Here is a 12,114-nt window from a genome sequence, read left to right as displayed (position 1 = left end):
ATTTTTTTTCTCTTTTGTTTCGTCCTGCTTTATTACAGCAGTGATATTTGTTTTGCTTTGCTGAGTGCATTAGGGTTTGGTATTGAAATGTATCTTAAGCATGGTTATCAAAAGCAGATTTTTATTTAAGATGGTAGATTTATGGATCATTTAAATTATATAATGTCAGAAGTATTCCTGATATATGCTTTATGTTGTATTTCAACATGGATAATGATCCTGTACTGCTGTTAGAATTGCCTCCACTGTTGCAAATGGCCTGTTTGAGAAGCAGGATAATGAACTGTGACAGTGTTAAGAAGGTCAGGTGGTATCAAAGTTTGTTAAAATTCAATATTTAAAACTTCAGAAATGTGTTAAATTCTAAGGGGTACTTCGAATTTTTAAGTTCCAATATAATTTTTTCCACTATTAATTATTCCCATCATTTATTTAATCTATAATTTCACATAACCTTAACGGCACAGGAGGCCATTCAGTCCATCATGTCTGCACTGGCTCTTCTAATGAGCATTCTGCCTTTTCCCCGTACCCTTGCACATTGTTTCTATTCAAATAATCGTCTAATGTCCTCTTGAATGCCTCGATTGAACCTGGCTCCACCACACTTCCAGGCAATGCATTCCAGACCCAAACCACTCGATGTGTGGAAAAGTTTTTTCTGATATCACACTTGCTTCTTTTGCAAGTCATTTAAAATCTGTGCCCTCTTGTTCTTGACCCTTTTACGAGTGGGATCAGCTTCTCCCTATCTACTCCGTCCAGCCCCCTCATGATTTTGAACATCTCTATCAAATCTCCTCTTAGCCTTCTTCTCTCCAAGAAGAACAGTCCCAACCTCTCCAATCTATCCTCATCGCTGAAGTTTCTCATCCCTGGGACCATTCTTGTAAACCTCTTCTGCACTCTCTCCAATGTGTCCACATCCTTCCAATAATATGGTGCCCAGAACTGTACACAATATTCCAGCTGAGGTCTAACGAGTGTCTTATATAAATTCAGCATAACCTCCCTGCTTTTGTACTCTATGACCCTATTAAATGAAAATTTATAGCAGACTGGTTGGTACTGTGGATCAGCAACATCATGCAGAGAAACATCAGGCTTGCCAGTGCACAAACTGGACATACAATGTTCCAATTATCAATATTGATGGTTAGCAAAATGATGGTCAATTATACACCCTAAAATTGACCACCAAAGAGAGCTAATTGGAGCATGTCAAATACCTGATAAGATACAAACCGAAATAGAATCCATCAGTTCCAAACTTAACATAATTGCTGGCATTTTTTAAATTGTCTATTTGGGGACTATTTAATCTCTTTTTCATTTTATAATGTGAAGAGCAATATTTTAAATTAGTGGTTTAACTCTGATATTTGATTTTGGCTTACCCTGCTTTTTGTCCCTCCAGTCTCACCTTTGCTCTTATTCAACTGATATGATTTATTTTTGTGTTGAGTTCTGATCTTGTTTGTAGTTCCAATATTTTATCTTTGTTTCCAATGTTCAGCATTTCGAGTGTTTGCTTTTATTGGGAGAGCTCTAGTTGGAATTCATCAAGAGTAGATGTAACTTATCTAGATTTTCAAAAAGGCTTTGGATAAGGTACCATATGATATACTAATGAATAAGGTCAGAGAATGCAGGGTCAAAGAAGAAGTAGCAGAATGGTTAACTGGCTGGCTTCAAGCAAGCTAGCAGAGAGTAGGGGTAAAGGGCGGCAGAAGTTAGAAAATGGTGTCCAAGAAGGATCAGTACTGAGAACTCTTGTGTTCGTAAATTATATTAATGATTTGGGCCTGAATTTTCAGCTCGGTGGGCGGGCGTGATTGGCAGGCCCGGGATCAGCTGGGAAACAGACCACCAACTGCGATCGGCTGCTGACTGCGATTTCACGCTTGCTGGCCAATTAACGGCCAGCCAGTGTGAAACACACGCTGAAAAGTTCAGCGCTGCTGGGGTGGGGGTGGGAAGAGGGAGGGCAATGATGTCAACACGGGCACGGGCCAGCACAGACAGAAAACTCCCTGAAGGCAGAGAGCTGCCTCAGGGAGCTGAAGGCCTGAAAAAGAAAAAAAAATAAGAGTTTCAAAAGCTGAAAAAGTGTCCATGCATCATAATTGATCACCTGACAACTTAACGAATGAAAGTGCTGACATTTATTTATATTTTATTTCATCACGGAAATCTCTTCCCATCTGTGGATGAGGTTTGGTGAAAAATGCAAAGGCCGGCTGGCTGATTCGCCCGTCCAACAACCATGAGGCTGGACGGGCAATGAAAAATCTGAGTCAATTGCTCTGTTAATGGGCTTAGCGCCTTCTTAATTGATGGCAGGCGTGCTTCAGACTTTTGTGCGCGCTCGCTGAACAAAATATTGCCTGAGTGCGGGATGATGTGGGGACGATGCCTGACATCATCTTGCATTATCTTACGCCCGATCGGGGGTTCGGGTGCACGCCCGCCCGCGAGGCGTAAAATTCAGCCCTATGTTATTCCTTGTTTCAAAATCCAAGGGTTGAATTTTACGCATCGCAGGCGGGCGCACGCCTGGTCCCATCAGGCATAAAATAGTGTGACATGACATCGGGCGAACGTCCTGATATCATCCCGCGCTTGCACGATATTTCAGTTGGCACGCGCGCACAAAAGTCAGAAGTGCGCCCGCAGATAATTAAGAGGACAATTAAGCCCCATTAGCACCACAATTGACTCCGATTTATCATTGCCTGTCCAACCTTAGGGTTGTCGGATGGGCAAATCGGACAGGCAGCCTTTGCATCTTTCGTCAAACTCCATCCACGGGCAGGATGAGATTTCCGTGACGAAATAAATCATAAATAAACTTCTGTGGTCAGGGTTTTCATTTGTTAGATTTTCAGGTGATCGACGACGATATGTGGACACTTTCTTTCAGCTTTTGAAACCCTTAATTTTGCTTTTTCAGGTCTTCAGCTCCCTGAGGCAGCTCTCTGCCTTCAGGGAGCTTTCTGTCGGCGCTGGTCCGTGCCCACATTGACATCATCACCCGCCCTCTCTCCCCCCCGCCCCCCCCCCACCCCAGCGGCATTGAGCTTTCCAGCATGAAATCACGGTCGGGGGCCGATGGCTGTTGGCGGTCCATTTCCCAACCGATCCTGAGCCCGCCAATCACGCCTGCCCGCCGAGCTGAAAATTCAGGCCATCATTTCTAAATTTGAAGTTGCCACCAAATTGGGAGTGATATTCAATATTAGGAGGGTGCTAACAAATTGCAAGAAGGTATTAACAAATTTGCAGAATTGGCATATAATTAGAAAATATTGTTTGAGTATAAATAAATATAAGTTATTACATTTTGGCAAGGAGAATAAGGAAGTTGTGTATTACTTAGAAGATACAAATCTAAATGGGAGTAGAGGAGCAAAGGGGTCAGGGTGTACAAATACACAAATCACTGAAAGTAGCAACATCGGTTAGCAAGGACCAAAAAACAAAACAGGCCAAACAGTGGGGTTTATCACTAGAGGAATAGAATTGAAAGGTAACATTATGCTGAAGTTATATTGAGTCTTGGTTAGAACACAGTTGGGATACTTTATACAATTCTAGACACCAGGTGCTGGAGAGGAGACAAAAAACCAGAAATGTGAAGATAAATTTATTAGTAGAGATGGACAGGCTGACACCCATTTCTCTTGAAAATCGCAGGCTGAAGGGGTAACCTAAGAGAGGTCTTTAAATGAAAGGTTTTGATAGAGTATATATAGAATGCTTTCACTTGTGGCAGGAGCAAAACTAGGGGCCATCAGTGAAAGATAGTCACCAAGAAATCTAATAGGGTATTCAGAAGAAACATTTTTAATCATAAAGTAGTGAGAAAGTGGAACTCCGCCACATTGAGTGGTTGAAGTGAATAGATGTATTTAAGGGGAGGCTAGATAATTATATGATGGAGAAAGGAATAGAGGTTATGCTGATAGAATTAGATGAAGAAAGGTGGGAGGACAACTCAAGTGGGGCGTAAATGCTGGCAGAGACTGACTTTGTCGAATGGTTTGTTTCTATGCTGTATGTTGTATGCAAAATGTAAGCTGTAGCATAACTCTTATTTGTTGGCATTTCTTTCCCAGTTGGCTTCTGTTTGAAGAACCCTTTTATCAAGGAAATTCTTACATTGTGGAATATGGTCAGTATCCTTGTCCAGAATCTTGGGGTGCAACGGATCCATTCATTGGCTCGCTCAGACCATTGAAAATGGTAAAAAAAAAATTGACTAGTATGTGAACATTGTGTCATTATATTTAAAATCAGCACAATATTACTGGGCTTTTATAAAATAGTAGGTGCATGTTTGGTCTGTACTAGTGGTGATTTTGTTTTTTCATATTTAAATTTAAAATGTACAAGGTTTTGACAGACTGAGCTGAGACAGCCTTCTGCAAGAATGAACAAGTTAATATTTTAATGTTTTTTGATTTCACTTAAAGTACATTTGTTAAGAGAATGTTGGCCTTGCCCTGCTATTTTAACATTCACACTGTACCACTTCCTAGATGCCCTGGTATATTCTGAGGTGTGAAATACTGATGTGTTTCCTTTTGTACACCTTCTAAAAGTGTAGACATTCCTTCTTATAAAATTGAATTGTGATTTCCTCTAACATCTTCAATGTTAAGGGCATAAAGGAAAGTTCAGAGTAGGAAAGAAGTCTGCAGTCCAGTGGCTCATTAAACAAACCCCAATATCCCTCAACTGCCTGTTCTGGCAAACATTGATCCCGTTCTCTAATACAATTTTCCACATGTTCACCATCCTCTGCAGAAAGTACTTAAACCTAAGCTGTGTGCATTCCCTTTATACCATAGATTTAGAGTTTGTGGACACCTCAGAATTATTGGGGTTCAATTTATGAATGCCTTTCAGGAACCTGATTACTTGAATCATATCTCTCTGGAATATTCTTTTTTCCGGAGTAAACAATCCCAGGCCCATTAACTTCTGCAAATGGCTCAGAAACTTGAAGCTCACTGTTAGTTTGCTGGCCCTTTTCTTCACTTTCTCTTGTCCGTGAATTCACATTGCTACAAGTATCATGACCATAATTCTACTCAGGTGTATTCTACCTTTGGCTGTTCCTGCACCTGCTGCAGTTTCATACTGACCTCCTGAATGTAATGCTCTATCCTCTGGCCAAAATGTGCTCTACCTTTCCATGGGATAGCTTTCCTTACTGCTGTCACACACTGTGCCATTGGCTTCAGTGAGCCATCCACTAATAGTGACCTAAGATCCCTCTCCTGCATTCTGTCTTGTGGACCAGAACCATTTAGTTTCCCTTTTCTCGTCCACATGAATTGTCACATGCCTTTCATCAACCCACCTCTGCCTGTTCCCTAATGTTTAAACTTCCCATGTCAATTGGAGTTGCCTGTGGATTTTGATAGTATTGTTTCTCACTCAACCTTCAAACCAACTAAGAATGTTGGAAACAGTAACACCCAGTTAGTGACTGCTTGCCATGTTGGTGCAGTTCCATTCACAATTAATCACTTCATGCTTTTTTTGTTTTATCCAATTTTCAGCTCACCTCAAAAATATCCCTCTAATTCCATATTTTCCCACCTTGAGGATCATTAACTTGTGTGACAGAGCATTAGAAGGTTGCTTCAAATCTAAATACATAACATACAAAAGCACAAGAAATAGGAACAGGAGTAGACCACATGGCCTGTCAAGCTTGCTCTACTATTCAATATGATCATGGCTGACCTTGACCTACAACTCCATTTTCCCACATGCTCCCCATATCCCATAATTCTCTAAGAGACCAAAAATCTGTCTATTCCAGCCTTAAATGATTCAATGATGGATTATCCACAACCCTTGGGTAGAGAATTCCAAAGATTCACATCCCTTTGAGTGAAGTAATTTCTCCATCACCATCATCCCCTTTGACCTCCTCCTCATCGGAGGAGAAGTGCAGCTCTTCCATCTTCTCCTCAGCCAGGTTCTCCCTCCTGTTGCAGTGCCAGGTTGTGGAGTGCGTAGCAAGCGACAATGATGCATGACACCCTCAGTGGACTGTATTGCAGTGCTCCACCGGACCTGTCGAGGCACCGGAACCTCATTTTCAAAATGTCTTATCGTTTGTTCCACCAAATTCCGGGTTGTGGCATGAGCCTTGTTATACCGTTGCTCTGCTGCAGCCTGAGGCCACCGCATGGGCTTCATCAGCCACCTGCTCTGTGGTTAGCCCTTGTCCCTGTGGAGCCAACCCCACAGCCTCTCTGGACTCTGGAAGATGTCAGGGGTCTGAGACCTGCTAAGGATGTAGGAGTCATGGACGTGCCTTGGGAATCATGTGCAAATCTGCAGGATGCGTTTGTCAAGGTTGCATTCCAATTAAATGTTCAGCGAATGGAAGCCCTTGCGGTTGATGTAGTTGACTGTTTGTTGCCAAAGAGATCCAAGCGCCACGTGAATGTAGTCGATGGCACCCTGCAGCTGTGGAAAATATGAGATCTGCGCAATTCCCAGAGCTCTTGCTTCCCGGCTTTCTTAACCCTGGGTAGAATGCACAAAGTGCTGTGCCTTCGCGAAGATGGTGTCCATGACCTCTTGGATATAATTGTGCATGGAAGCCTGTGAGATCCTGCACAGGTCATGTGGAGCCCTGGAAAGACGCACTGGAGTAAAAGTTTAGTGCCATGGTCACTTTCATGGGCACTGGCAGTGGATGCCCTCCATTTCCCCATGGTGCCAAATCCTGCAGCAGGTGGCAGATGTGACCAACCGGTTTCCTAGTGTTTGGCAATACTGGTTCACCGTCATCAGCTGGAATGACAGGCGCTGTCTAAAGATGCTGGGTCTAGCGAGGCACCTACAAGCAATGACTAGCTGTGGATCTTCAGCTGTATGTGCAGCAGGCCTTGCTGCACCTTCATCTTGAGGGGGTGTGCTCCCCTCTCTGTGCAGCCAGGCGCCTCCACCGCTCTCTTCTTCCCTGCTCCCTGTAAGCTCTGAGGCATACCACTAAATCACCAGGCTTCAATATCCTGATGTTCTCCTCCTGCAGGTTCAAAGAGAAAGACACATAGGTTAGCATATTTGTCCTAAGAACCTCTCTTGGTTAAGCCTGAAGACCCTTTCATATTGTTCCCCCTCAGGCCCACCATGACACCCGACACCAATGGGGCTGGAAAATTCTGCCCAATGTCTCAGTGTCAACCCTATCAACCCCATTCACGACATTGTAGGTTTCAGTGACATCCACAGAATTTCTGTCACAACCAAAGTCTGTTGCATCCTCAAAGAATTTCAGTTAATATTTCTGGGAAGCACTCCCTCCCATAACTCCATGTGAACTCCCTCTTATCATGCCACACCTATCAATTGGTGTGATTGATTTATCTTTTGACGTTCTTTTGCACTTTTCCAGCTGTAGATGTTATAATTGTTGGCCTATAGTTCACTGCACTATTCTTGTGCCCTCTTTTGAATACTTTCTCATTCTTATGACTGATTTTGCTGGTTAATTCAGTCTTTACCCTTGTATGAAATATCCCTTGGTCTGGTGCCTTGTCTATTTTTTTTTAACTTTCTCAGCCAACCTGTTGTATAAAAATTCTTAACAATTCAAAGAGAAGCTGTTGTGTCTGTATCTTCCTTTCCTTCCTCCCAATTTTTCACTTGCAAACAAAAATTTTATAGTTTAGGCAACAATATCTGGTCAATATCCCTTTTTAGAAATTTGTGATGCGATAGTACCATGCTTTGGATCACTCTAACCATTGAAAATAGTAACCATTACTTTTTGAGAATTGATTAACTATAGTTAGTAGATCATTTACAGTTACAAAAGTCCATTACTTAAGAAAAGAATAAACTTAGGTGCCTTTGTATAGTAGGCTGTACTGTTATTATTTTATTAAAGGGAAAGCAGATGTTAAAAAATATTGCTTTCTTTCAGGGTACATTAAAAGTGGAAAAGTTGAAGGACAACAAAGTAAGTATTATTCTGGCGTTGCCTTTCAGTAAATAAGTCAAATAAAATTTCTTCTGTAATAATGCTACATTTTGTACACTGCTTGTGTGGAACAGAATAGGTGGGTCTTTTTGTATTTAAACAAGGTGAAATTATTTTCTCTCTTCTAATTCTTCAGTTTGTGATGGTAATGATTCATGCTGGGTGTGGTTCCATAAGTACCAGGGCTTCTCCTGAATATCCTCCAGTTATTATTTTCCAAATATGAGTCCGGACAGTTGGCAAGCTATTGGACCATATGCAGCATCATAGCCAAGCCGATTTCTAACCCCATCCTGTTTTTACACGTATGTGAACACGCAGGATCCACCTGATGTAGATCAATAGTTCTGAGAATTGATGTGTGGTGTGATGGTGATATTATTGATATTTGCTGATTTTATGCTTCAGTGCTCAGGAAATACCAATTGAGATGTGAGGATGGATGTTTTTCTTCAATCCACATTCAACCACTTGCCATTGTTAACTTATATTACAGGCTATTGTGTATGAAAAGCCTTTCTTTGAAGGAAAATGGCTGGAACTTAAAACATATGTATCTACCTTTGTTGGAGGAGATGAAGAAACAGATTTGTGCCACGCTTATCCATTCACAAATGTTGGCTCGATGAAAGTTTTAGGAGGATTGTAAGTTGTATTTACCCACTGACAAATATTACTTCTAACCTTTTTGTTGTGGTGTGCAGATTGATGCTGTTTGGAGCAAGTATATTTACTTTCGATCCAGCAGAGCTTGTTAAATTATAATTATGGAAACGTTGCAGCTGTTCATTACCCATAATATGGTACAAACCTTGCACCAGGTTCATTGTTCATTCATGAATAAAGAAGTAAGAGTGGTAAATTTCCCAATAGCTTTGTCTTTGTTTGTCTAGCCTTACTCATACACCGTAGAATGCTTGGCCAACTAGCAATGAATTTAATATGCACTGGAATCTGCTGATTATATACATGGTTTGGAATAAGTAATAAGGCTGTAGTCTGGTCATAGAATTGAGATGAAAATGAAGTTCCCTTGGTTTATGGCCATCACCTGCAACATAAGGTTAATTTACATCCACTGATATTATCCTTTTTAAACAAAAAATGACCATCTTAATAAAATGAGACCGCTCCTATGACAGTTAAAAGTGATGTTTACATTACAACAAAGATTGACAATGCTGGCAGGCGACTTGAGTAGAATTATTTAGCAATTGAAGAACAAATTAAGGTGCTGAGACAATTATGTATATGCTGGTGGTATTTTATGCTCTCCCAGTGGCACATTTGGAGGCCGGGAGGGCATTTAATTGCGAGGGAGGATGGCGTGTGGGGTTCCTGCCACCTTCTCACCTCCCCTGCTGCCAATTGAGGCCCTTAAATGGGCAGTCAAACCTGCCACAGGCAGGCCTGTTGCCACGTGGGGAACACGGGGTTTGCTTGTGGTCCCACAGGCAGGGGTCCCTCGTTCAGAGGCACTCACTCAGTGCCCGATAGAGGGACCCGGCACCAGGAAGGGCAGGGCCTGCCTAGAGCCAGCCTCTGTTCTTGCTGGCAAACCCCCTACATCTGCTCCCAGCACTTCCACCCAGCAAACCCCTCTCACTATTACTTACCCCTGAACTGGGTCACTCCTCAATCCTGGGCTTTCGGTTAGCTTATTTCCTGCAGGAGCCACCATCCCACCCGGTGGCGCTGCGGAGCAGAAGCGCTACCAGCCTCTGGCCAGCAGGGGCATCCCATCACCAGGGTCCTGATACCATGGAAGTCCTGCCAGTGGCCTGTTAATTGCCTGATTGTCCGCCAAATTATGAGCCAATGTGAGTCCTGTGTCAGCTCTCCAGCCAGTGGCCGAGACCCGCATCGCCTCCATAAAATTTCCCCACCTGCCTGCCAAGCTTCTAACAAGATGAGCTGATGCCGATTCTATAAGGTTGGGTGATTTACATTTGATGCTGTTATCACTGTTGCGAGAAAAGCTTGTCTGTAGTCACAGGGGCCTGAATCTTGCGTTCCGAGGTTGGGCGCGCATCCGACCCGAACACACGTAAAATTGCGCGAAAAGACGCAGGGCACGTGTCCCGATGTCATCGCTGGCGTGTGCAATATTGAAGTCGGCAGGCGCGCCAGGGAGTCGGAGCAGCACCTGCCGACAATTAAAGGGCCCATTAAGGTGACCACAACTTTACGTTGCCCGTGTGATTTTTAGGTCGTCGCACGGGCAAAACAGGTGGGCGGATTTTACGTTTTAATCATTCCCTCATCCAAGCGTAGGATGAACTCTCCATTAGGTTACGAAATAAAAAGAAATATCTGGGGACATTATTTTTGTGAGGTATGCTTTCAGGTGCTTGATTGTGCTGCATGGACATTTTTTGCAGCATTTTTGTGTTATTTTGAGGTCTGCAGCTTCCTGAGGCAGCTGCCTGCTTTCAAGGGAGCTCACTGGAAGTGCTCATTAGAGTCCGAGGTGACGTCAGCACCTGCCCTCTTGTCTCCCCCACCGGCAATGCTGACCCCTCCTCAGGGCGTGTTTCACGCTGGCTGACCATTAATTGGCCAGCCAGCGTGAAGTTGTGGCTGGGGTCCGATTGCGGTTGGGAACCCGTTTCCTGTCCGCTACTGGGCCCGCCGGTCGCGCGCGCCTGATGAGCACAAAATTCAGGCCAGTGTTTCTATGAAAGTAAAAAAACTTTCAGTATCCCACATGGTGCCTTAAGCATGGCAGCTCTTGGGTCCTTCAAGGTAGTTTGGAGTTTCTTCCCTGCTGTTTAGAATAGAGCCACTCCGGTATGAACCCCATAGTTCGTGTCACCAGTGTGGTATCAAGAGATCTTTCACATTAAAAAGGTGATCTTTGTGTGGAATGAACTTTCAGATGGAATAGTGAAGAAAGATCCTGGGGAAATTTAAGAAACAATTCACTGATACAATGGGAGTGGGAATGTTATAATCTCTCTAGATGGTTGAAATAAAATAGGCCAGCTGGCCTTTCTCACCCATAATTTTTGTGTCTGTGGATTTTTTTTCAGGGTTTTAAAAAAAATTATGCCTTGTTTTCCTCCTGAGATTTCATTTGTCATAGTGTTCTAATGCAGCACCCACAAACCTGAAGTGCACACTGAATAATATTAACATTTAAATCATGTAAAACTCCTTTATTTATGAGCCATGCCCTCATAATATCCCTGCAACTAAAAGTGGGAGGAATAAATTGCATTTGTTACATTGTCATGCACTTGTTGACATTCATCTTTTGTCGCAAACTTGTTTTAATAGGCAAATCCAGGAAATTGTAGGTATGCATAAACTATGGTCATTCAAGAGGGGAAGTTGTTAGCTGTGTGTATTTTTCGGGCTCTAGGTTAATGAGTCACTTTCTTTAGGGCTGTCGATGTCCCATGTCAGCTGTGGTTCAGTTGGCAGCAGTTCCACCTCTGAGAAGGTGGTCGGTTCAAGACCCACTCTGGACACTTGAGCACAAAAATCTAGGCTGACACTCCAGTGCAGTACAGAGAGAATGCTGCACTGTTGGAGATACCATCTTTTTGATCAGATATTCAGCTGAAGTCCTGTCTGCTCTCTCAGAAAGAAATTAAAGATCTTATGCTGCTAATTTCAAGAAGAACAGAGGAGTTATCCCTGGTGTTCTGGCAATATTTATTCCTCAATCAACATTACTGAACAGGTTATGTGGTCATTATCGCAATGCTGTTTATGGCAGATAGTGTGTGCAAATTAGCTACCACACTTCCTACATTAAAACAGTGGCTACACAGCAGAAGTACTTCAATGCTGTAAAACTCGCTAGGACATCCTGAGGTCTCAAAAGAAATCATATAAATGCAAGTTTTTTTTTCTTTTCTCCAGTGTTGTTCAAATTAAATTGGTGCTCTTGTTCTCTCTCCTACCTTTGCCTCGGATCTTTGTGTTGACGGTTCTCTCTGTGTCTCTCCACTTCTGCTTGTTTCTTTTCTTTTTTCCTTTACTTCTTTCTCTCTTGCCTTTTGCTTGTTTTCCTTTTCAGATGGGGGAAGGAAACCTGTAGGCCACATTTTCCACTGTCAAGTGCAGGGTGCTAGTTTGGGCTGGGCAGGGAA

At 42.8% G+C, this 12,114-nt stretch overlaps 1 protein-coding gene across 2 annotated transcripts in view; it reads left to right on the top strand.

Annotated features, from left to right (window-relative positions):
- crybg1a (crystallin beta-gamma domain containing 1a) overlaps positions 1-12,114 on the top strand; it is a 319,813-nt gene that overhangs the window by 232,599 nt on the left and 75,100 nt on the right. For both annotated transcript variants that reach the window (XM_041188918.1, XM_041188920.1), the window contains 3 exons: positions 4,119-4,245; positions 7,958-7,993; positions 8,511-8,659. In XM_041188918.1, coding sequence (XP_041044852.1) covers positions 4,119-4,245; positions 7,958-7,993; positions 8,511-8,659 — 312 coding nt within the window. The remainder of the gene's footprint in view (positions 1-4,118; positions 4,246-7,957; positions 7,994-8,510; positions 8,660-12,114) is intronic.

Source organism: Carcharodon carcharias, chromosome 5, assembly GCF_017639515.1.
Source record: "Carcharodon carcharias isolate sCarCar2 chromosome 5, sCarCar2.pri, whole genome shotgun sequence".
NCBI classification, from domain to species: Eukaryota; Metazoa; Chordata; class Chondrichthyes; order Lamniformes; family Lamnidae; genus Carcharodon; species Carcharodon carcharias.
This window is presented reverse-complemented; position numbering and strand designations above follow the sequence as displayed.